Consider the following 22,390-nt stretch of genomic DNA (forward strand, 5'->3'; position numbering starts at 1 on the left):
ATCTGAACAAAGAATAATTTTAAAATCTTAATACTGTACTAACATAGCATTATACTGTTTATCATACTAATTTATCCTTCTTCAGTAGGGAAAGAAAAATCCATATCCAATCTTAAACTACAATCAAAACTATTCAATGTTATAATTCAGTCCAATACTGACTCTCTTCTGCACGCCTTGTTTTGGTCGCCCCCAATTCCTGGGAGAAATCTCTGGCTCTTCAGCAGCTAAGGCTGTGTGTTTACTAAAGCAGTTTCTTCCTGGCTGAAAATGGCAGGCACTCCTCTGAAAAGGCCAGCTTGGGAGTGGGAGTGGAAGTTTTGGAGGTGCAGTGTTTTTTTTTTCATCTGAATCACTTTGGTTGTGTCCGGTTGCTCTGATACAAAATACCCTTTGAATACCTGCTGGCCCTTGCTCTGGATGAAGGGAAAGCTGAAGCACGTAAGCCGAGAGGACGGACCCGTCAATCCATGTGGGTTCATAAAAGGATAATCAGAGACCAGAAGTTTATTTATCCTCCCTTGTTGTTGTTGTTCTTCAGCACTTGTACATGAAGAATGTGATGGTTAGTATTTGTCAAATTTCTCCCGACCCTCCTCCACTGTGATTGGATGTCTGGGGGAAAAGTGCCCATAGCTTTTTACCAAGCTGCCACCACAGCCACTTCCTGGTTGATCCAATATGGAAGTGCCAAAAACTGCCGTTCTCCGATTTTCCACTATAGGCAGTTTGTATAATAAAGCAATTTCTCATTGACCCCCATGTTCATGTGTTAATTTTTTTGTACCAGGCTAGTTTTTATTTTATTTGAGGTTAAAGTTTATGAATAATTTGGGGCACAGCCTCTTGAGTGACAGCTAGCCGCTGGCCCTCACTTTGGCTCTGAGGTATACGTCAGCCACATGGCAAATCTCCCTCCCCACAACGTTACATCAATGCCCTTTTTGGTAAGAGGAAATAAGGCAGAGTCAAAATCTGACAAGATGGCGACCCCCGTAGGCAAGTACTATTGGATCAAGTTGAGAGAACGGACCCAGACGGGTATGCTACGTCCATTTTTTATACAGTCTATGCTTTTTACCCAAAGTTGAACATTCGGTGACCAGGAAAAACTCTAAACGTGCAGCGTTTACGCTCAGTGCCTTGTCACACTGCTGGCAGACAAATATGTGGTGGTTCAATTGTGCTAACTACTTACTCTATGTGTCTGCCATATACAGTTATATATCGTTACAGCATACTGTATATCATTGAAAAAGCTAGGTCTGGTAAAAGACATTAAAAGGCTCCGTAGAGCTGAGGGGAACTTCAGGGAGTGGGTATGTCTTGATGTTACGCATGGCCAGAGGCCTTTGGACTTTTTGTTAAGACTTTCCCTACATTTGGCTTTTTTTTGAGTTACTGTCTATTAGTGTCATTGTTTATTCCAGCGTTCTAGAGGGTTTAGTTTCTAAGCTTTGGTTTCTGTTTTTTGGGTTGCCTTCTATTTATTCTGTCATTCATGTTAACTATTTCCTGTTTTATTTTGTAAGTTAATGGGTTCCCTGTGTATTAGCCTTTGTCATTGTCTGTTCATCATTATCTCTTCCTGTGTGTAGAAGTTTTTATTTTTTTATTCAGTATTATTTTTAGTTTTTGACTACCTGTAAGTTTATTTTCTCTTCATTAAACAATTGCAAACCTGCCTGCGGCTTCCTCATTAGTTTCCTGCATTAGGTTCCAAACCTGCTTTTCTCACACCTAGCTTTTTACTTTTTTTACTGATTGCATTTACGCTTCAAAAATAATGAAAGTGGGGTTTAATTGTGAAGATTATCTTGCTGAACAAAAAATTCATGAACATTTCCATAAAGGTGCTCGGTCAGCCTACAAAAATATGTCACCCCCGCATCACTCTATATTTTAACATGGTTCACCCACAAAATAGTAAAAAAAAAACTCTGAAAAAGGGCTGAAAGCATATCTACTCTTCTCCCTCATTGAGAAATTCTGGACCTAACCACTACTGCCATAATAGTTACACTATGAAATGCCCCAGCCACGTGTTAGGATTGGTTCCGTAGTTAATGTATGAAACCCTGGACGTCTGAATCCAGAGTCATTTGTAGCATATAATAAACACCATATAGACATAATAACAAGGTTGGAAACTTGAGTTTTCGATCGGAGGGGGTCTTTAATAACATTATTTAAAATGCTGTAAGTCTATTGGAGCAAGCTGCCAACACTGGCAAACATTAAAAGGTAATATTTTACTAGGTTGGCACAAAGACCTTTGATTTTTCAATGCCCTACAGGGAAACCATTGAAACCAATAACAGTGACTCACATGAGTTTCAATTTACCACACTGCAAAAATGCTCTATCACATTTAAGGCCAGACTTTCGATATAATAATGCTTGCGCCTAAAACGAGAAAACTTGGCTGCCGGAGAAGTCAGTCAATTTTTTTTGCTATCATGAAATAAGCCTGTATGTATGCTGTCATTATAGCACATGAAAACGAGATCGACTCATTACAAGCAATCTAGTTAAGCTTATTGATGCAAAAATGAGGCTCCTAGCCCCAAAGTGGATGTTTCACAGATAAGCCCCTTATGTTAAAAAGAACTCATAAAGACAAAGTTGCTTATTGAGACAAGGTACGTGACATTTACTCGGATTACTTAGAAAGCATAAGACAATTCATTAATACAAAAAACAAGACCAACTGGATTTTGATACTGGAGAAAGACTGTTGATTTTTCATTGTTGATATAACTTAATATCCAATTATATACCAATCCCGTCAGCGCTCCTTCTTGCTCCCACTGCCTTCCTCTTTATACAGTATGTCCCTGTCCTGTGCACAAGCAAGAATAGTGTTGTGTGACTCGGTTCGAGGAACATTATTTGTCACCCATTTACAGAGCCAGGGCTGTGTATGAACACTGGATTTTATTTACAGCACAAACAGAATGGACAGCTAGCGGACCATGAGGAGATATTTTATTATTATATTATAGTATATTCTCTTAATTTTCGGATCTTGGATCTTGGATTTTGGATCACAATCGCAGACTCCACCTTTGAGAAAGGGAAAGAAAATGGTCTTATTGCTTGTGATGACTCAATGCTGACTGACGTGTAAGAAACAGTGAAACCAGCTGTATTAATGCCAAGATCATCAGACTGGCTTAACACTGTCACAGGCCACATAGACACAGTGTTCATGCATGGAGGGTAGTTTTTGTTGAGCAAAGTCCTTTATAGCTTACTTATTGCACACATGTAAACCCGCCTCTCCACTGAACTCTGAGGCTTTTATTCTGAGCCTTTCAAACTAATTCTTGTAGTTTATTTTCTCTATCGTGTCAACATCCCTGTTGGATAACATGCTTTGAATGTGAAGGTCTAAGAAGGGCCAAGATCCCATGTGGAGCCAGCAGGGGAGCACACTTCTGAGGAACCTTAATGAAGGGATTTGAGCTGATTCTCTGCTGCAGTTGAACCCCAAAATACATTTGGAGAGCAGCAATAACAGCGTCCAAGAAGCAGTTACCGTAAGGTCAGTACATTAGTGCATTTCTTTCAGACTTTTCTTTAAACCGGAATACTTTCAGTACTTTTACTCAGATTGCAGCTGTGCAGCTGTGAAAGCAGCTTCATTACAGCAGCTTCATTACTACATTCTTTACTGGTTACTTCTACAAACGCCTGATATAGTCAGATTATTGTGTGTCAATCTCAGTGTGTTATGTTTTATATACCGTATGTACGCATATATCTTGTTTTGTATTTGAAATACTGTATCTTTGAACAAACTCAGATCTTTTATTCTTCTGTGGGGTGTTTTTGCAACCATACAGTTGTTTTTGTTTTGTCTGATGTTTTATCCTATTTTAATACTTTTATTACTATATTTTCCTTTAGCTGTTTTCTATAGTTTTCGGTCTTTTGCAGTGAATGACAAGTTGCAACTTACATTTGATATGGTGCTATTCAACACCAATTAACTATATCCTTTCAACCTTGTTTTTCATTGGGCTGCATGACTTCAGTTTGCACATTTGCACTATGCTTAGAGGTCTGTAACTTATTAAAGGTTTAAAAAGTTATGTTGTAGACAAGATAAGACTCAGATAATTAAAGTTAGCATTTGGCCTTTTCACTCCAGATCTTTTTTTAAATATATATCACACTGACGTGATTATATTGTCTTTATGATAGCACCTTACTTAGATCTTTGCCTGAATATTTTTCAATAAAATATATATTTTTTCATGCACAACAATCTGCCAGGGCATGTTGGTTTTATATACTCAGTGAATACACAACATGAAATATTCATCCCTTCGTCATTTGCTCCCTGTGAGAAGGCTGTTTGCACCTCTTTACGCACAGCCTTGGTTTTCAGAACTGTTTGTAACATTAACTCAGACCAAATATAATACAGATTTGAGCCTTTTAGTTTATGCATTAGAAAACTTTACATTATGGTCTGGGTAAATACTTGATTGATTCTGTTTCCGGCTGCACATTAATTCCTGATAATAATTCTACTAAGTAGTTCCAGTGAAACTGTCTGTTCACCTTTCTAAGTGAATGTGCTTTCTACACAGTGTCATTCTGTATCTAAAAATGAGTAACCATAGTAACCGACGCAGTCAAAGCCATATTTATCGTTTAAATATCTGAACATCTTCTTTACACACTAAATGATGGAGACTTTAACACAAAAGCTGCAAAAAGTAAGTTTGCACTGCCCCTCTGAACTTTGTATCACAGCGATCTCACATCCCATTTGCTGTTCAACACGCTACTACAGGCTGTCGCCGCCAGTAACGTGAAGATCTTAAGGACGGTGACTTGACTCAATAGCTAACTTGTGTTGTCGTTAAACATACTGTCAAATTATATTTCAAGTTTCTCCACCATACACAGTGTTATTGTATCTTGCTAGCATACCGTTAGCCTTCTGACTCAAAGCTGGGGTTCTGTGGGCTGAGCGGATTAGGAATATCTCCCGTCGCGAAGTCGTATCTAAGGTCTGTCCTATTTACCGGAGCCGTGAATGTAATAATTGCATTAGAACATTATAGGATAGGAATGATTGTTTCAGTTATGGCTTGAGAAAACTTTAGATTTTATTGCAAGACACATTCATTTATGAATGAATGGTCTTAATTTTTTTCTTATAAATATAAGCAGGACAATGCCCAACGAGGTGTCCATTATCAGGAATTAATGGCCTCCCTGTCATCCATTAATTCCTGATAACGGACACCTCGGGCATAATCCCTTAGATAATAATTGCCAGGATGTAAGTGTAAGTAAACAATGCCTCTGCCCGACCGCCCAGGGATGCTCCTGGAGCAGTGAGGGATCTGACTGATGGGATTTCTCCAGAACCAAAACCTGACTCAGCCCGAGGTCATCTACTGGGAGTCAACACCACAACTATCTTCAACTGGTACTGTAACATTTCCAACAAAAGTCACTGGAGTAAAAATACAGGAGAGATCTAGTCTGCCAAAGTGGTATGACAGTGGTATGAGTAGTATGCATGTATGTCAGACAAAGATTTTGGCAAAGTATTTGTAAAACTCTCACATTTAAACCAAGTTTTGCGCTAAATTTGTTTTACACTTCTAGAACTTTTTGTCTTGTTTTCTCCGTTGTTCAACTTTGCTTTGACTCACAGTAACATTAGCCCCAGTATATCTGCAATTTGGAATAAAACATTTATACTTGAAACTGATAGCGTTTCCACTGTGATGAGGACATTGTCTGAATATGTCTCTGTCTGAATTATTAACACACTAATGCAACAGGGCCTGCACTGCTTTCGTTAGTAGATATACCATAGTGTGAGAGCCACAACACTAACTGTCTTATAAATTAAACAATTCTGACAACACTAACTGTCTCATAAATTAAACAATTCTAACATATCCTCACTTTTGATTTATGAATTGAAGCTTTTTGCTACATTACATTTGAAACCCCCGTACATTATTAAAGTGCCTGATGGCACTGGGAGTCAAGTTTATAAGGGACTAAGTACTCAATAGAACAATGAAAAGAACATGCATGTTTATCTTAAATAGATTGTCCTGCCTTAACCTATAAAACCACATGAACTCTGAACCCTTCTGTCCTCAACAGTTAACAACACCATAATCGTTCTGGGCGTGTTGACATTTGCCCTCCAGCTGTGTTTAGCTCTGTTCATCATGCTGAAATGTTGGCGATTTGACAACAGAGTAAAGGAGGCTCTCAAACAACCGGAGACTGAAGGGAAACTCATTGGTGAGCTTTTGCTTTCCTTTACTGCTTGTTCTTGTTTAAGTTAGTATTTTCATTTTAAGAATTAAAAACAAAGTTTCATCATTGATCATAGAAAAAAGAAAAAAGAGAAACTTTACGAGTGGGTTTTAAAGAAACACGTCATTAACTCACCAACAGAAAGAAGCAGGATGCAGCTAAAATGTAATATCAACATATTTCATGTTTCCAGGCCCGATTTTGAAACATATTTTGTTTCCATATTATTGAGATTAAATTATGTTCAGATGGCATGGAATAAAGTTCTAGAAGCAGCATCAGCAACAATTTGAAAATGGCCTTGTCAGTCACCTTAAGTTGAAGTAAAAGAACATTTTTTTTAACTTTCTTGTCTATTTTTCTTTTCTTTTCTTTCCTCAGCCCCCTCATCTCTACATGTAGACATTTTTCGCTATCAGCTATGTGACGATGGTGCTGCTGCTTCATCTCCTCCTGTGTCTGCAGCATTTGAAGAATATGAACCCATCACAAACTCTCTGTTTGCACCTTCCATACCCTGGGACCTTGTTCAGCACTGACTCAGGCTCAGTATATGAAATGCTTTTTGAGACCTCTAATAATATTAAAAAGTTAAGTTACATCTGCACTAATTAATATTTTTAAACAAACAACGGGTGAAATGTCTATGTCTGATGTGGAAGGTATTGATCATAGGGACAGCAACACAGAGAATTATCCCCCAATTCAGCAACTCCCCCTTTTAGCATCTTTCAGCTCATTGTTTTGGTTTCACAGCCTGCACCTCTAATGTTTTGGTTCAGTCTCATGGCTCTCATCAGTGTCACTTCCAGCAGTAGAGTACAGCTGTTTTCAGTAAACTAATAAAGCTCAGATAAACCCACTGTAAGCTGCCAGCCCAGCACCAAACAAAAGCTACGCAGCTAAACAGCTAAAAGAGTGGATATTAGATTTATAGTCAGCGGGTAGATGTAAACACTACTCAGAATAAATACTATACAGCAATTGCTATATATGCTGGGTGTGTAACTAGCATATATAAATGGATGGAGTTGAGGCGGGCTGAATGACCCACCAGTCACTCCAATTCACACCCTGAATTATGAAGAACTTTAAGACTTAATAGTTATTTCTCATAATTGAAAAGGGAGGGTTATATAAAGATAACCCCCCCCACACACACACCGTACAGTTGCCATGAACTAGGGAATTAAATATTACCAAAAGGATAAAAAAAATAGATTCATATCACGTTCATTGTTATTTAAAGCAAAACATATTTTCAGTTTCAACAAAGAAAAGAAAATATGCACTGTTTTGCGGTTTTATACCTCAGAAATAATAATTCTTTCATTCAAAAAAAGAAAGACGAGAAATTGTGTATGAAAATAATCATTTTGTGAGTCGTATCAAATTTTGAGTTTAGTGTATCGTTAAATCCCATTATTTCTGCTGTAATTGGGCATTTAAACATGTGGCTCTATCGGGATTGACTCACTCGGTAATTAGGGATGTGTTAGCCCAATGAACTTTCTAAGGTGATAAAATGTCAATGTTTTTTTGCGCTTGTTGTGCTGCCCCCAAGGGAAACCAATGCAGTATTAGGGCGTGATCACATTATCCTTTTGGCCGCGGCCAAAACCGGTTTTTCAGCTAAAGTCTAGTACCTTTAAGTAGTGTGAGCGCACCCGCTCCGCGCTCAACTGGGACCTTGTTCAGCACTGACTCAGGCTCAGTATATGAAATGCTTTTTGAGACCTCTAATAATATTAAAAAGTTAAGTTACATCTGCACTAATTAATATTTTTAAACAAACAACGGGTGAAATGTCTATGTCTGATGTGGAAGGTATTGATCATAGGGACAGCAACACAGAGAATTATCCCCCAATTCAGCAACTCCCCCTTTTAGCATCTTTCAGCTCATTGTTTTGGTTTCACAGCCTGCACCTCTAATGTTTTGGTTCAGTCTCATGGCTCTCATCAGTGTCACTTCCAGCAGTAGAGTACAGCTGTTTTCAGTAAACTAATAAAGCTCAGATAAACCCACTGTAAGCTGCCAGCCCAGCACCAAACAAAAGCTACGCAGCTAAACAGCTAAAAGAGTGGATATTAGATTTATAGTCAGCGGGTAGATGTAAACACTACTCAGAATAAATACTATACAGCAATTGCTATATATGCTGGGTGTGTAACTAGCATATATAAATGGATGGAGTTGAGGCGGGCTGAATGACCCACCAGTCACTCCAATTCACACCCTGAATTATGAAGAACTTTAAGACTTAATAGTTATTTCTCATAATTGAAAAGGGAGGGTTATATAAAGATAACCCCCCACACACACACACCGTACAGTTGCCATGAACTAGGGAATTAAATATTACCAAAAGGATAAAAAAAATAGATTCATATCACGTTCATTGTTATTTAAAGCAAAACATATTTTCAGTTTCAACAAAGAAAAGAAAATATGCACTGTTTTGCGGTTTTATACCTCAGAAATAATAATTCTTTCATTCAAAAAAAGAAAGACGAGAAATTGTGTATGAAAATAATCATTTTGTGAGTCGTATCAAATTTTGAGTTTAGTGTATCGTTAAATCCCATTATTTCTGCTGTAATTGGGCATTTAAACATGTGGCTCTATCGGGATTGACTCACTCGGTAATTAGGGATGTGTTAGCCCAATGAACTTTCTAAGGTGATAAAATGTCAATGTTTTTTTGCGCTTGTTGTGCTGCCCCCAAGGGAAACCAATGCAGTATTAGGGCGTGATCACATTATCCTTTTGGCCGCGGCCAAAACCGGTTTTTCAGCTAAAGTCTAGTACCTTTAAGTAGTGTGAGCGCACCCGCTCCGCGCTCAACTGGGGCCAGCTGGGCCGCCATGGCCCGATTGAAATAGGTGGGCTTTAGCGGAGCCGTTTGCACATGTACGAGCACGAGCGTGCGCACGTGTACGCGCACGAGCACGAGCCCTACGGCAGTAGCGTTATGTCCGCCTGCTGATTTGGTCGGATGAAAATATTCAAAAACAGTCGACAAGACGCACAAAAACTGTCTGTGGAAAGATTTGTAAACAAAGCCACACACACGCGATCAATGCGTGTGACGTGTTACGGCTTGAAGGCGTATGGACAGCAAGAAGTATTGGCCGAGGCCCTGGTAGTGTGAGTACAAACGGGGCTGGGGCGCGGGGGGGAGAGGGAGGGGGGACAAGTACCCTAAAGTCCGGGTCTCGGTCCGGGAGGATAGTGTGAGCGCGCCCTTAATTGGCTACATCTAGAGTGTTTTTCTGAGGAGTAACACCTAGAAAGTTTGTGCAGAAATGTGAGCCGTTCGACGTACCCCAAACAGCCATGAATACAGCAAAGAAAACAGTGGCGCCATTGTCAAAGAGATGGGTGACCTGAGAAAAAGATAGGAAGTTGACATGATGTAAACAATTATTATTTTCCGGACTATAAGTCACACTTTTTTTTCATGGTTTGGCTGGTCCTGCGACTTATACTTAGGTGTTACTTAATACTTTTTTATTCACACTGACAGCCGCGAGAGGGTGCTTTAGACTTGTGTGCCAGTATCTGCCACTCCTCTTACTCCTGTACCGTTGGAGAGGAAAACTGTAATCGAGCAGCAGGAAGAAAGTTTAGAGTGAGCGAGAAACTGCTTCGCTATCAGACCATGGACCCAAAAAATGCGACTTATGGTCCAGTGCGATTTCTATATGTTTTTTCCTCTTCATTTTGCAATTTTTAGCTGGTGCGACTTATACTCTGCTGCAACTTATAGTCCGGAAAATACGGTAGATAGAAACACAATTTAGCTGAAGTTCATAGTTAATGTTTATTCAGTTTAGCTTCAAGCACTTCACTACTGAGCACTATATTTCTGAATCAAACACATCAGAATGGACCTAAACTAACTGTGTGCTTCACGGGATTAATCATTGAGAATAAAAGTTACATATTGGTACACATAGTTCGCTCATAACACATTTTCCATGAGTAGAATAACAAAGTGCAGACAACGGTTGGGAATATTTTGTCCCGTTGCTATGGTCACAGTACCTTGGCGTAAATGCAGCTGTCTGACAGTCTCAGGTAGGGGCAGTACTGGTCACAGATGGGGCACATGATGACGTCAGTGGCCTGGCAGATTTCTTTACTGGAAAACAACATGTAGCCCATCAAACTGCAGTTGGAATTAAAATGTCCAGCAACATTCAAGCAACATAATAAAACCCCATACTGATGCAACTTTTTTATCTGAGTTGTTAAAGTCATGTTCTTCTAATAAACAGTCAACTACATAGTGTGTGTCTAGAGCTTTCATTTTGATAGGTTAAAACAGAAAAGGTGAAGCTATCTGCGCTGCCTTTGTCGAGTTTGAAGGAGTCAATGGATGTATGAGGTCTAACAGCAGACTTCTGGGTTGTTGATTATAATCCTCATCCTTATACAAAACAACTTGATTGGTTGAAAATTCAACCTTGATCTGGAAGAAAATAACATTGCTTTTCCACCGTGTTATAATCGCGTCCTGTGTGAAACCACTCATGAGAATCACAGTTTTAAGAAAAATATTTAAAAAATGCCCCCTGGTATGTAAAGGCCTTGAAATTACCTACGGCAGTACGACAGACTGTCGCGGGGACACTATTGCTTGTGGTATAGTGTTAAGTGAGAAGAAAAGTTGGAATTTCTTAAGCACACTGGTTGGGAACCATTGGTCTATCTGATCTGTACTTACTGAGCACTTGTGCAGCCCAAACCGAGGCTTGTTCTTCTAAAACTCTTTAAAAAGATTTCTAAAATGCTGCAAATATCATGCAACTACCAGCTCTGGGGACGCTTCTTTTTATTAGAAAAGAGAGGAGGTGTGTTTACCTGACCTGGCAGTGCTCCAGAGTGAAGACGCCATACAGGAATACCAAGAGGCCGACCAGAGCTGCAGGAAACAGCATCCCTGTGTACCATCCGAGCCAGGCGAAGTACAGACCGATCTTCTCCCCAAAATACCGCCTGAAACAACGGCAGAGCACAAGAGGAATGAGTTTAGGTGTGCTTGATAATACATACAATATAAAAATATACTGTATTTGGTAAAACAGCAGATTTTTATCCTGACAGTTTGGAAAGCAGCTGCGAAAAACTGCAGTCTGTCGCATTAAACATCTATTCAGAGTCAGCTTGTTCTGAGTTGTAATTTAAAAAACATCAAGATGAAGGTAATGATGTATAACTGCTACCAGTCATCATGTTTCCATTTTAAATGTAGTTACCTGATGAGGTCCAGTGGTTGGTACTTGTACCAAACCCCCCACCAGGCCCAACATTCGTACAGCAGGTGCCGATGGTTCTCTGCTCCGTGTGTTCTGATGGAGTTCTTGCTGTGGTAGCTCCCCTGTTAAGGTCCAAACATGGAGAAACATTTGTATCATGAAATGAATACACAGAATATACAACCACATACATGACACAGAAAGCAGGGGACATAATTAAATGAATGAATGGCTTAATAGAGATCAGTGTGTGTGTGTGTGTGTGTGTGTGTGTGTGTGTGTGTGTGTGTGTGTGTGTTTTCTATTGCATTTACCTGCCCAGGGACTGCATATGGAAATGAACTTTTAGATAGAATCTGGTACAAAACATCTTTTTACACAATGTAACTAATGTATCTTTAAACATGTTCCCTGACACAAATAAACAACATAAACTAAACTAAACTATAATCAATCAAATTACCTCATGAAGAGGGAAAGCTGCTTCATAAGAACTATTGTTCAGAAGACGATTAAGCCCTGGAATCAAAAACAGAGTCATGAAAGCAGAGAAACTGAAGTTAGGCAGTGTATCAGGTAGGGCTGTGTTTTTATTCAAAATACAAATTACTGTTCGAATATGAACTGTTCGAAAATGGTCAATGAATTAGCACAACAACATGCCTTGTATCAGTTAGCTACTGTATGCTTTTGTTCTCTTTTTCACACATACAGTCTATCCTTGAAACGTTCAGGAACATTTCCTGTTTGGGGTTCTGTGTCAATGGTAGCAGGGAGCGATACTCGATAACGATATAAATGTTTACCGCCAATTTCCCACCTCATAACCTCACTGCCCCCATCTTTTTCAGCATTGCTATGGCATGTGTGAAAAGACAGAAATGCTCCTGACTGTGGCTGCATGTATGAACAGTGAAGCAACGGAACAATGTTAATACTGTAAAGTAGTTTAGGATTAGGTTACATGGGTTGCATGGAATAAATCTGAACAAGTGACATAGTCCAGTTGGTTCCAATTTAATCAAAGCAGCCAGCAGGCCCAGACTATTGTTAATCCCTTTATTGAACCAAAAGATACAAACATTTGAACCTAAAGCAGCAAAAAGTAAAGATGTAGTTGGACAAAGACAAAGAAAATAAAGATATACACAGTGCTTCTCAATAATTCCTCATTTTCAATACTTTAAATATCAATTTTGAAATAAAAAAAAATTGTACTCAATACAATGGCAGCTCAATGTGTTCTCGGTCTGCACACACTGAATATTCTCTGTGGCCTCCATTTTCCTAGAATTTGTCAAAATGCGGGAAAGACTCACCCATCTTATTTTTACCCTCCTCATATTTGACCCGCTGGAGGATGTGGTGGACGATACGACTTCTGGTGGCATTGTTGAAAAAAGTCTCTTTGTTGTGGATGATGAAACTGCAGTGAAACCAACCAGTTATTACAAATATGTCTGCTGTGAATGATATTGTGTGTGTGTGTGTGTGTGTGTGTGTGTGTGTGTGTGTGTGTGTGTGTGTGTGTGTGTGTGTGTGTGTGTGTGCGTGTGTGTGTGTGTGTGTTTGTGTGTGTGTGTCAATTTATATGAGAGAAGCAACAGCAAGAATTTCAAGTGGCAAAAGCACAAAAAAGGAAATGGAAATGTGTTAGACAAAGTTCGAGTCATTTCTGCGGGTGGTTCCATGAACACTCACTGATGTATCCTTGATCGACTGAAGGGGGCGGTAAAGCTCTCGTTCTCCTCCAGGTCGGGCAGAGTTTCGTTGTCAAACTTCATGGGCTTACGGGGTAGCCAGCCACGGAACTTGTTGATGCGCTTTTCCATCCTGTAATTAAAGTTTGTGTTATAGCTGCCGGAGAAGAGTCCTGCTTCGTCAGATCTCATGTTGACTCTTTGACTGAACACTCACCTGCTCATGAACTTGGGCCGTCGGTGCATGAAATAGATTTTCCTCCTGGAATATGTAGGAATAATTACCTTAGTACAAAGTACTGATCAGAGGACAGTAACATAAATTAATGTAACTACCGCTAACCGATATTACCGTTACTGTCACTGTTTCAGTTTAGCTATTTGGTTTATCATCACTAGCTTTCCTGATATAAATAAACCTTATAATACTACGAATAATACAAACATTAAAGCTAACCACTGGAGTTCTACAACCACTTTATGGAGCAACGTTTTTATGAATGGTCTCCTGTTTTGTTTGTATCGTGTAAAAGCACCATATATATACATCGTCCATCTCCACTTCCTCTCACTGTACAAAAATGAAGCTGCGGTATCAAAATCTGTCTCATACACCAGTTGCAAGTCACAGTTGTCAATCATGGTGTACTTTGACTTATTAGTTTCGCCCGTGTCTCAGCCGCTAACATGAAGGGGGTGGGGTTTAGTCACTAGGGGGTCATCGAGATGCTTTGGCTTCACTTTTGGGGAGGTGTCAAGTGGTCCATCTTTACACAAAGTCCATGCAATTAACTTACATAGATAGTGAAGAAGACTAAATTAGAACTACCAAATAGCAGTTTGGTTAAGTAGCAGTTTACATCCAAACGGTCCAGACAAAATATATGAAGTGGAAACTTAAGTGGTGAAAAGTGGATGCTTTACGCACACCTTTAACATCTCAAGCACAGAAGATCTAAACAATCACCAACGTTTCATCCTGTTAAGGATTTGTGCAAAATGTTGTCATAATTAGCCCAGGTCACAGTGACCTCGACATTTTACCTAAAAACATTTTATCTAATAAATTCATCATTGAGTTGAAGTGGACATTGTGCCAAATTTGAAAAAAATCCGTCAAGACGTTCCTGGGATATTGCATACACAAGAATGGGACAGATGCGAGGTTACAGTGACCTTGACCTTTGACCTCCATAATATAATTCAGTCTTGGGTCTTAGTGGACATTTGTGCCAAATTTGAAGAAAATCCGTCCAGGGGTTCTTGAGATATCGTGTTCACATGATGGACGGACAACTTGAAAACAGAATGCTGTGGTGTGGAGGCATACAAATTTAACTGGAAGAAAATGCATTTAAAACATTTTTTGGACTTTTGGCACGACTTACTATATTTAAACAAAACTTTTATTTGTTTACAAGAAAAATCCACAGGACACCTTTGAGTTGTTTGTTGTCTCACCTAAAAGGCATGCGAATGTTCATGAGCTCTGCGTAGCGACACAGAACATCCCATGGTGCATGAAGCTTCAGAAATATCACGTCACTGTTTGTTAAAGAGGCCTGGAAAGAAACCACACACAATTTCACTTTTGCAAAGAAGATCAGATAGTAAAATAAGAGGGATTACAAAATATCATCTTGATGCAGGCAGCGACATCAACATCTATTTAACTCAATATGTTTGCTGTGTGCTGCTCTTCTTCAGCTGTTTGTCCTAACTGATAGAGTAGGAGTCAGTCTAGAGGTACATGAATCAGGATCTAACTGGAAAAAGACCTTAAACTAACAGTGACATCATGCAAGAAACATACACAAGGAGAACCATTGTTTTCTCCTGCCTGTTCAAGGTAGTGATGACCTTAATGCTAGTGCATCGGCAGATTAAAGTCATAATCCATAAGATTTGAGATAGGTTGTTTCTAGCGGCCTCTTTGGCAGTAAGATGTAACTGCAGGTGAACTTGTTCTTCAGAGCCCTCCATCTTGTCATGTGTCTTGACTTTAAAAAAAAAAATTGCTCTTTTGTAAACTTTATTGACAGACATTCACCTCTCTACTTCCAGTCGGTCCCCTTTATTTTACCCTCTTTAATCCATACACACACATGTTCCTATTACACTTCTGCCCTAACTACAAGTCTGACTCAGAAGTTCAAAGTTCCCTATTTTGTATTACAAGTGAACGTAGCATAATAAGCAGTGACGAGCCCCACCTGGCACACTGCTGTGAGCAGAGTCATTAACATTTAGCAAAGGAATGTCTCCACAGACACACAGATTATTACTTGGCAAAGAGGCAAGTACAAGTTCCTTTGTGGGTCATGTGATCACTCACGATTGTTTTAACTCACTCTTTGATAGATAGTAACTTTACAGACAATAAACTAGATGAAAATTTTATAGCTTTAATATACACAAATAGTAGCAGCAGGGGAAAATGGCTATTAGCTTTGTTTTGGCTCAATGAGTGGTGGCTCACCAACCAACACCACAGTAGCACTTAACAACAACAGGCTGTCAGACCATGTAATAGCAGGCACAAAGGCTCAGAACATTCAATATTCTGGCCATTGGGATCACCAACGCATGAGCAAGTTGGCAGAAGCTCTCTCATAATTATCACCTAGACTATTTCATTAGGTTTTATAAGTTTGCAAGCTCCAAATCCCTAAAATTCCCTTTATTGTGCTGTCTTTAGTACTGCCGTTAACAGTCCTGTTAGTAAACGGCTAATCTCCATTTTGCCGGACTGCCCTGGCTGCTTAAGAAGGTGCTACTTTACGCCTAGTCTGGTTTACTGGAAATGAGATCTTGATGAGATCTTGATCTCATTGTTAATTGGACTGAGCATAAGACTAGAGACGACACTGTGATGCAGCTGCAGGTCTGCAAAAGTAATTACAGCAAAGCTAATTCTTCGTCACTAAAGAATCCTGACTCCTAGCTTTGTGTTTATTTGCAGTCATCACTTTTCAGAGAAGTGTCTATTTCTGCTCTGACACTGAACACAGAGTACTGATGGGATAAGAAAAGCCGTTCTTCAGGATCAAAGCTTCTGCCCTGTATCCCCATATTTAAGAGTAAACTTAAAACTTTCCTTTTTGATAAAGCTTACAGCCACGGCTTACGAGCCCTTAGCAATGTTGTTATTTTTAAGCTGATTTTGTTCTGCTTAATGATGCTGCTATAGGCCTAGTCTGCCGGGGGATAATACTTTTCAAGATACTCTGAGCTTCTCTCCTCTCATTCATGTCTCATCAATGCATGTTACTAATTCAACTTCTTCCCCGGAGTTGTTTGTGCTTTGTCGTCTCGCATGTCTCTGCTGATGGTGGTGGTGCATGCTGCTGAGGTCCTGCATGACGCTTCCTGCTACTATTATAATCTATCACCTTAGCTGTGCTTGTTTCTACTATTCTGCTGTATTAACAGCATTCTGCCCTAACATATAAGTCATATTCACATTACTATAGATATTATTATAGTTACTGTAAGTGTGTCTGTCTCTGTCTTTGTGTCTGTCCTTGTCTCTCTCTTTCCATCTGTCCATCTTTACTCTCTTTCTCTCTCCTTTTCTTCCTCCCCAACCGGTGCAGACAGATGTCCATCCTCCACAGAGCTGGGTCTGTCTGACGTTCCTGCCTGTAATAGTGAGGGTTGTCGTTGCCACCGTACTCTACGGGGGAATTGTTGGGTCTATGTAAATCATAAATAAGTCATAGAGTGTTGTCTTTACCTAGTTTGTAAAGTGTCCTGAGATAACTTTTGTTATAATTTGGCACTATAAATAAAATTTATTGAATTGAACTGCTGGAAATTTCAAAAATATAAATATTTTCTAGCTCCCAAGCTGTACATGTTAATGAAACACTTTTATTATTATAATATGTATTATAAAGTTGCATTTAATATTTTAAAGGATGTCATTGTGTAATGTGATTTGTCTCTTATATGAACCCCGAGAAATATGTTGCTAAGCAAGAGGAGAGATTGTTACTCTGCCTTACTAAAACCATACAAAGACTCTTTCGATGTTCTAAATGTTTCTAGTCTTACTCGACACAGAACTGCTAATATCTGTATTTCAAAAGAAGGCCAGTACTGACATGATGATTTAGCTGAACCCTTGAAACAAGCAGCTTGTCTACATTTTCTTTACCTCCTTTTCCATCTGTAAGCCCTCCGCACGGATGTTTCGCTCAAATATCTCCCTCTTCTCGGACTGCGAGCTGGACTTCCTGTAAACCAGGATGTAGTCAATGCGACTCTTTCCATCACTGAAGCAGAGGCCGCTGGACTTACTCCTCCCCTGACAGATTGACAGATAACAGAAAGAGAATCAGAAACAAATAGTTACTGACCATCGTTTATCACGGATAGATGAATAGCACAAGTCCTCTAACCAATACGACCACATTTGTATAACCCTTTATTTCACCAGGAATAATCCCATTGAGATTTAAAATCCCTTTCCAAGGGAGTCCTGGCCAAGACGGCAGCATAAACATACAAGTTTCACGTTTAAAACCAAAACAACAAACAACTAAACATGACACACAACTTAACATGATAAATCAACAAAATAAAACGGCATTAAAAATAAAAAAGCAGATCAGTGCTCAGAGACGGTACATGTGCAAATTGTATTTAAAAAGTCCTTAATCCTGCTTTTGAAATGGTCCATGCTGATGAGGGATTCCAGTTTGAAATGATCCTGTAGTTTATTCCAAGATAGGGGCGCTAAATATTTAAAAGCCCTTTCACCAAACACAGTGTTGGTTCGAGGAACATTGAACATAATAAGGCTGCTGGAGCGGGTTGTGCAGGTTCTGGTGTTTCTAGGAGCCAATAGAGAACACAGATAGGATGGAAGTTGATGTAAAATAGCCTTATAAAGAAACACACACCAATGCTCCATTCTACGGGTGTGTTATGAAGATAATCCAACTTTCTCATACAGAGTACAATGGTGTGTTTGGAAACCAGAATCCCTGTGGGTCGGTTGTTCCTACGCTCTAATACGACCCACAGGAGCGTATCTGAAATTAGCATCCCTATTGTTGCAGAAGATCAACACGTTCTTGCAGGTCAATGCTGACAAACTGTTGCAGCTTGGTTAGCTTTAGGCAACAAAACTACTTGGTTAGGTTTAGAAAAAGATTGTCATTTGAGTTAAAATAAGTATGTTTGTAGTAAATTAACTTACGGGAATAGGTATAGGTATGTAAGTTGAAATGAGTCAACAGAGACTTTTGGTTTTTATACAGGACACAAACAGCGGTCAAAGTCCTGTGTTTGGGTTCAAATATGTCTGTTATGTAACTTCAGTTTCATATGCAAGTATCTGACATAGTTACTGTACCTATGTAACTTAACTTACAAGTTAACTTAGGTATGCAAGTTAAAATAAGTCAACTTTGACAGTTTCACACCGGACACTGGACACAAACAAAGGCCTTTGTTTGTTTAACCCATCCACCACGACCAACTCCCTACACAGACTTTGGTGCTCTTTACTACGTCACTTCCTCCCTTGCTCCCGCAATATTTACTCCGGCCACTAGTGGTCTCCACCACAATAACCAGAAATATGGGTCTTAATAAGCTGCCTGTACAAACGACTTATGTGGTCTCTAAACACACCACTATAAACTAATCCTGCTCAACGCTGGCGTTTATCTTCAGTGGGATGAAAGGAGCAATGAACTCAGGGAGCCTCAGAGAATAATATTTTCAACACTGACCTCTGGGAGGCCAGAATCGGACTTTGTGTTGTCTTCAAGGATGCTGCTGTTGGTTCCCTGGTTTAGCAGTGTAGAGTCATCGTCTCTGGATGGGCTGCTGATGCCCTCTGACCTCTCTCTCTCAAGAAGCACATTAACATCCTTCACAACTGGAGAACAGATGAACAGAGTGTAAGTAATAACGCTGAGCAACATTAGCTCATAACTATTTGAAGTTATATTTCTGGCCACCCAATGATTTCCAATATTCACCCTCCTGTTAGCTCTATTTTAGTCTCAACCAACATCTGAGACATTAACGTGCTCCACTTTAAAGTGCACACACACAGGACTAAGCTCTTTACTTCCAAGCCATTCTTAAATTGTACAGAAAGTGCCGGGTCTCACCAAGGGGAGGCACATCAGTGCTGGAGTCCTCGGCTTTAGACGATGATTCCTCCATGATGTCTGCTTTTCCACAGAAAGGCAAGGCGAGAGGTCTGACCGCTGCCTTGTAGCCTGAGGCCGATGGCTGCAGCGGGACTCTGCGTCGTCTGGGGCTCCGCCGCTTGGGCTCAGACCCATGTAAAGATAAACTCACACCTATAGGACACAAAAAAATAATAATTTGGCATGTTGTGAAGCCTTTCTAACTAAAGTAACCCTCTTGTACTACTAGAAACCGCTCTCTGCTGTGTGATAATGATGGTTGAGATGGTTGAGATCCGAAAAACTAAAACGATAGGCTGAAAGGGGGTTTGTTGTTGTTTGCACAATTATTTGGCACAATATTCACTTCATACAAATTCATTTGATTGATTTTTTTGATGTGAAATGTAAAATCACATACAAGGTTGCTCTGCTGCCTCAGTGCCTCTGGCACAATGAAGTGTTTATCTTAATAACTTTTAAACAGATTATGCAAAAAGTTTTTACACAGTTCTTTGTAGGGTTTACCTGTTGGAAGGTCGAAACAACGTAAATATAAAAAAAAAATAGACAGGCTGCGTACAAACAGAATAAAGAGTAGAGAATAGAGAAATAGCACCTGCACAGGTGGTCCATGTATGATGGACACACTCTGCTGCGGACATGCCACGGCAGTGTATTTTGGCCGTAAGACAGGTAATGTGAGAGAGAAAGATGTGAGACCTTCACAGAGAAAAAAAGAAAAAGACAGCTCAGTAACTTTTATCTCCTTAATAAGGATTACCTTGAAAGACCTTGAAAAGACTCCACAGGAACACACAAGCTAATTGGGTCCATTTGTCAACCAGACTCTGTCCTCAGGAGGGGTGCGAAATTATTCAAAACTGAACAAAACCGCTTAAATCATCCATCTAAATGTGTCTGTAGGTCTTACTTTCAGTTCTCTGGAGAGCGGGAAGACTTCAGTAGAGGGGGGTGGGTGTCTGCCTCAGAGGTCTGCGTGCTGAATGTTCCTTTGTGACATGAAAGGTGATTCAGCTAAATTTTTCTGCTGAGTCGTAGTATCGGGGACAGAGACAGAGGTTGGGGGAGCGTCTCGGCTCTTAATCAGCCGTTGATGCTTTGGAACATCGGAGCCTTTGGATGCAGCTGTGCTCAGCATCCTCTTCCTTTACTCTCAGTGGTAGTAAGTAACCATTTCACTGATATCTGATATAAACATCGGTTAGGGACAGGGCGGGCTGCCATGAATCTGAATTTATCTAGAGAGGAAGTTGAATAAAGCCTGGTGGTGCGATGTACTGTACTGTATGTTCATGAAACAGCCTGGTAATTAAAAGACTAGTGATAAGAAAAATAGTTAGATGTTCTTCTAACACACAAATGACTGTGGGGAACATCAGCACGAGCTTGTGAACTTCACCTCCCCGTATTCATAACGCTCACCGACAGTTTAATTAAGCGCACACACACACACACACACACACACACACACACACACACACACACACACACACACACACTCACACACACTCGGTCTTATAGGGAGAGAGAAGTGCTTACTATAAACATTGGCTCTCAAAGGACTGACACACCATGTATAAGCCTACATCAAGCTGCTGCCGAGACAGTGGCCAGTCAAACACCAATGTAAGCATCAAACTTTAACGGCTCTGTGGTACGTGTGTAACCCGAGCCACAACTAAGGTCACACACCAAAGCTTTGGCAGAACACAGAAGTGATCTCTTCAGAATGTTGGTACATGAAATAAGGGAGACCGGGGCAACTTTAATACTTTTCAGTTTTTAACCCATTACACAAAATATTTTTGAACAATTTGGATACATTTTTAAAGTAGGTAACTTGCATCTGTGTCTTAATTATTAACAGTCTTAAAATGTTTTTACAATCAATGTGAGCCACAACATTGGGGCTCTATCTTACGACCGGCACAAAGCTTTGCAGAGCGGAGCGCAGTCGCCAACGCTAGTTTCAGACACACGCAGGTGTCATTTTCACGCCCAGTCCCCACGTAGTGCAAGTCAAAATTAGCTTGCACCCGTCTGTACCTATGGGTGTGTTGGTCTTGAAATGAGGTGTTGTCACGAGCATTGTAGGAGCATTGCTATCTTGAGGCAGTAAAAAGTGACAGCGCCATTGACCAACAAAAATCTGGTTCAAAGGCAGTTTTTTATTAATATAGTGATTCACGCACTGCAGTCATCCACAGATATAATAATATATAGTAATATCATTGAGTTGAAACTGCATCCTTATTTAGGTATTTATTCTAAATGTGCAGATGGAAATGTAAAGAAGAAGAATGGTTGTTTGGTGTTTTTTTGTTTTGTTGTATGACTGAGTTAGCAAAAATAGACGCTAATGCTAGTAGTATGATCTGCACTTTGGGAGCCAAGAGGGAAGGCTTTGTCTTTGTTAAGTACGTTACATAAATCACAACAAGTGAAACTATGCTCCAGCATGTGTATTCTGGGTGAAACATCTGGCTGCTCACAAACCTGCTAAAAACTCCTGGAAGTATTTTTAAACACTTTTCAGTCACTCTTTTCAGTCTTTGATCACACAGTCCTATCACACATTGTATTTATCACGCGGAAAAACAATTAATAATACGCCACAGCACCCAAAATTCTTCTGGAGTGTCGCTCTCACTATTGAACCGGCAGGCATCAAGCGTGTCTGCCCTGAAGTTCAGTCAAGCTGGCACTTACCAGCCAATCAAAAAAAAAGAAAGGGGTTACACAATTGCAAATCAGAAATAGCGCTATTGTATCTGGGTAAGATTTAAGGCAACGACCACTGAAGAAAAAGTGATAAAAAGTAGTGATGTCCAAATGAAGCTTCATGAAGCATTAATTGTATTTCTTGAGCCCTCTAGATGGAGCTCTTGGTTTAAAGAAAAGGGCTCAATGAATGGTGATTCAGGGTGTTTTTAACCCTTTGTTG

The 22,390-nt window shown here is 39.9% G+C and overlaps 1 protein-coding gene across 1 annotated transcript in view; it reads right to left on the minus strand.

Annotated features, from left to right (window-relative positions):
* Positions 1 to 22,390, minus strand: part of LOC310962942 (anoctamin-4-like) — a gene marked incomplete at its 5' end in the record, with an annotated part of 56,051 nt that overhangs the window by 16,752 nt on the left and 16,909 nt on the right. Inside the window, 12 exons of the mRNA XM_083935565.1 lie at positions 9,635 to 9,695; positions 10,357 to 10,453; positions 11,176 to 11,310; positions 11,571 to 11,692; positions 12,034 to 12,089; positions 12,890 to 12,996; positions 13,272 to 13,403; positions 13,488 to 13,532; positions 14,732 to 14,832; positions 17,430 to 17,579; positions 19,015 to 19,163; positions 19,402 to 19,596. Of these exons, the coding sequence (XP_083791691.1) occupies positions 9,635 to 9,695; positions 10,357 to 10,453; positions 11,176 to 11,310; positions 11,571 to 11,692; positions 12,034 to 12,089; positions 12,890 to 12,996; positions 13,272 to 13,403; positions 13,488 to 13,532; positions 14,732 to 14,832; positions 17,430 to 17,579; positions 19,015 to 19,163; positions 19,402 to 19,596 (1,350 nt within the window). The remainder of the gene's footprint in view (positions 1 to 9,634; positions 9,696 to 10,356; positions 10,454 to 11,175; positions 11,311 to 11,570; positions 11,693 to 12,033; positions 12,090 to 12,889; positions 12,997 to 13,271; positions 13,404 to 13,487; positions 13,533 to 14,731; positions 14,833 to 17,429; positions 17,580 to 19,014; positions 19,164 to 19,401; positions 19,597 to 22,390) is intronic.

This window comes from Echiichthys vipera (genome assembly GCF_963691815.1).
Source record: "Echiichthys vipera genome assembly, chromosome: 20".
Classification (NCBI taxonomy): Eukaryota; Metazoa; Chordata; class Actinopteri; order Perciformes; family Trachinidae; genus Echiichthys; species Echiichthys vipera.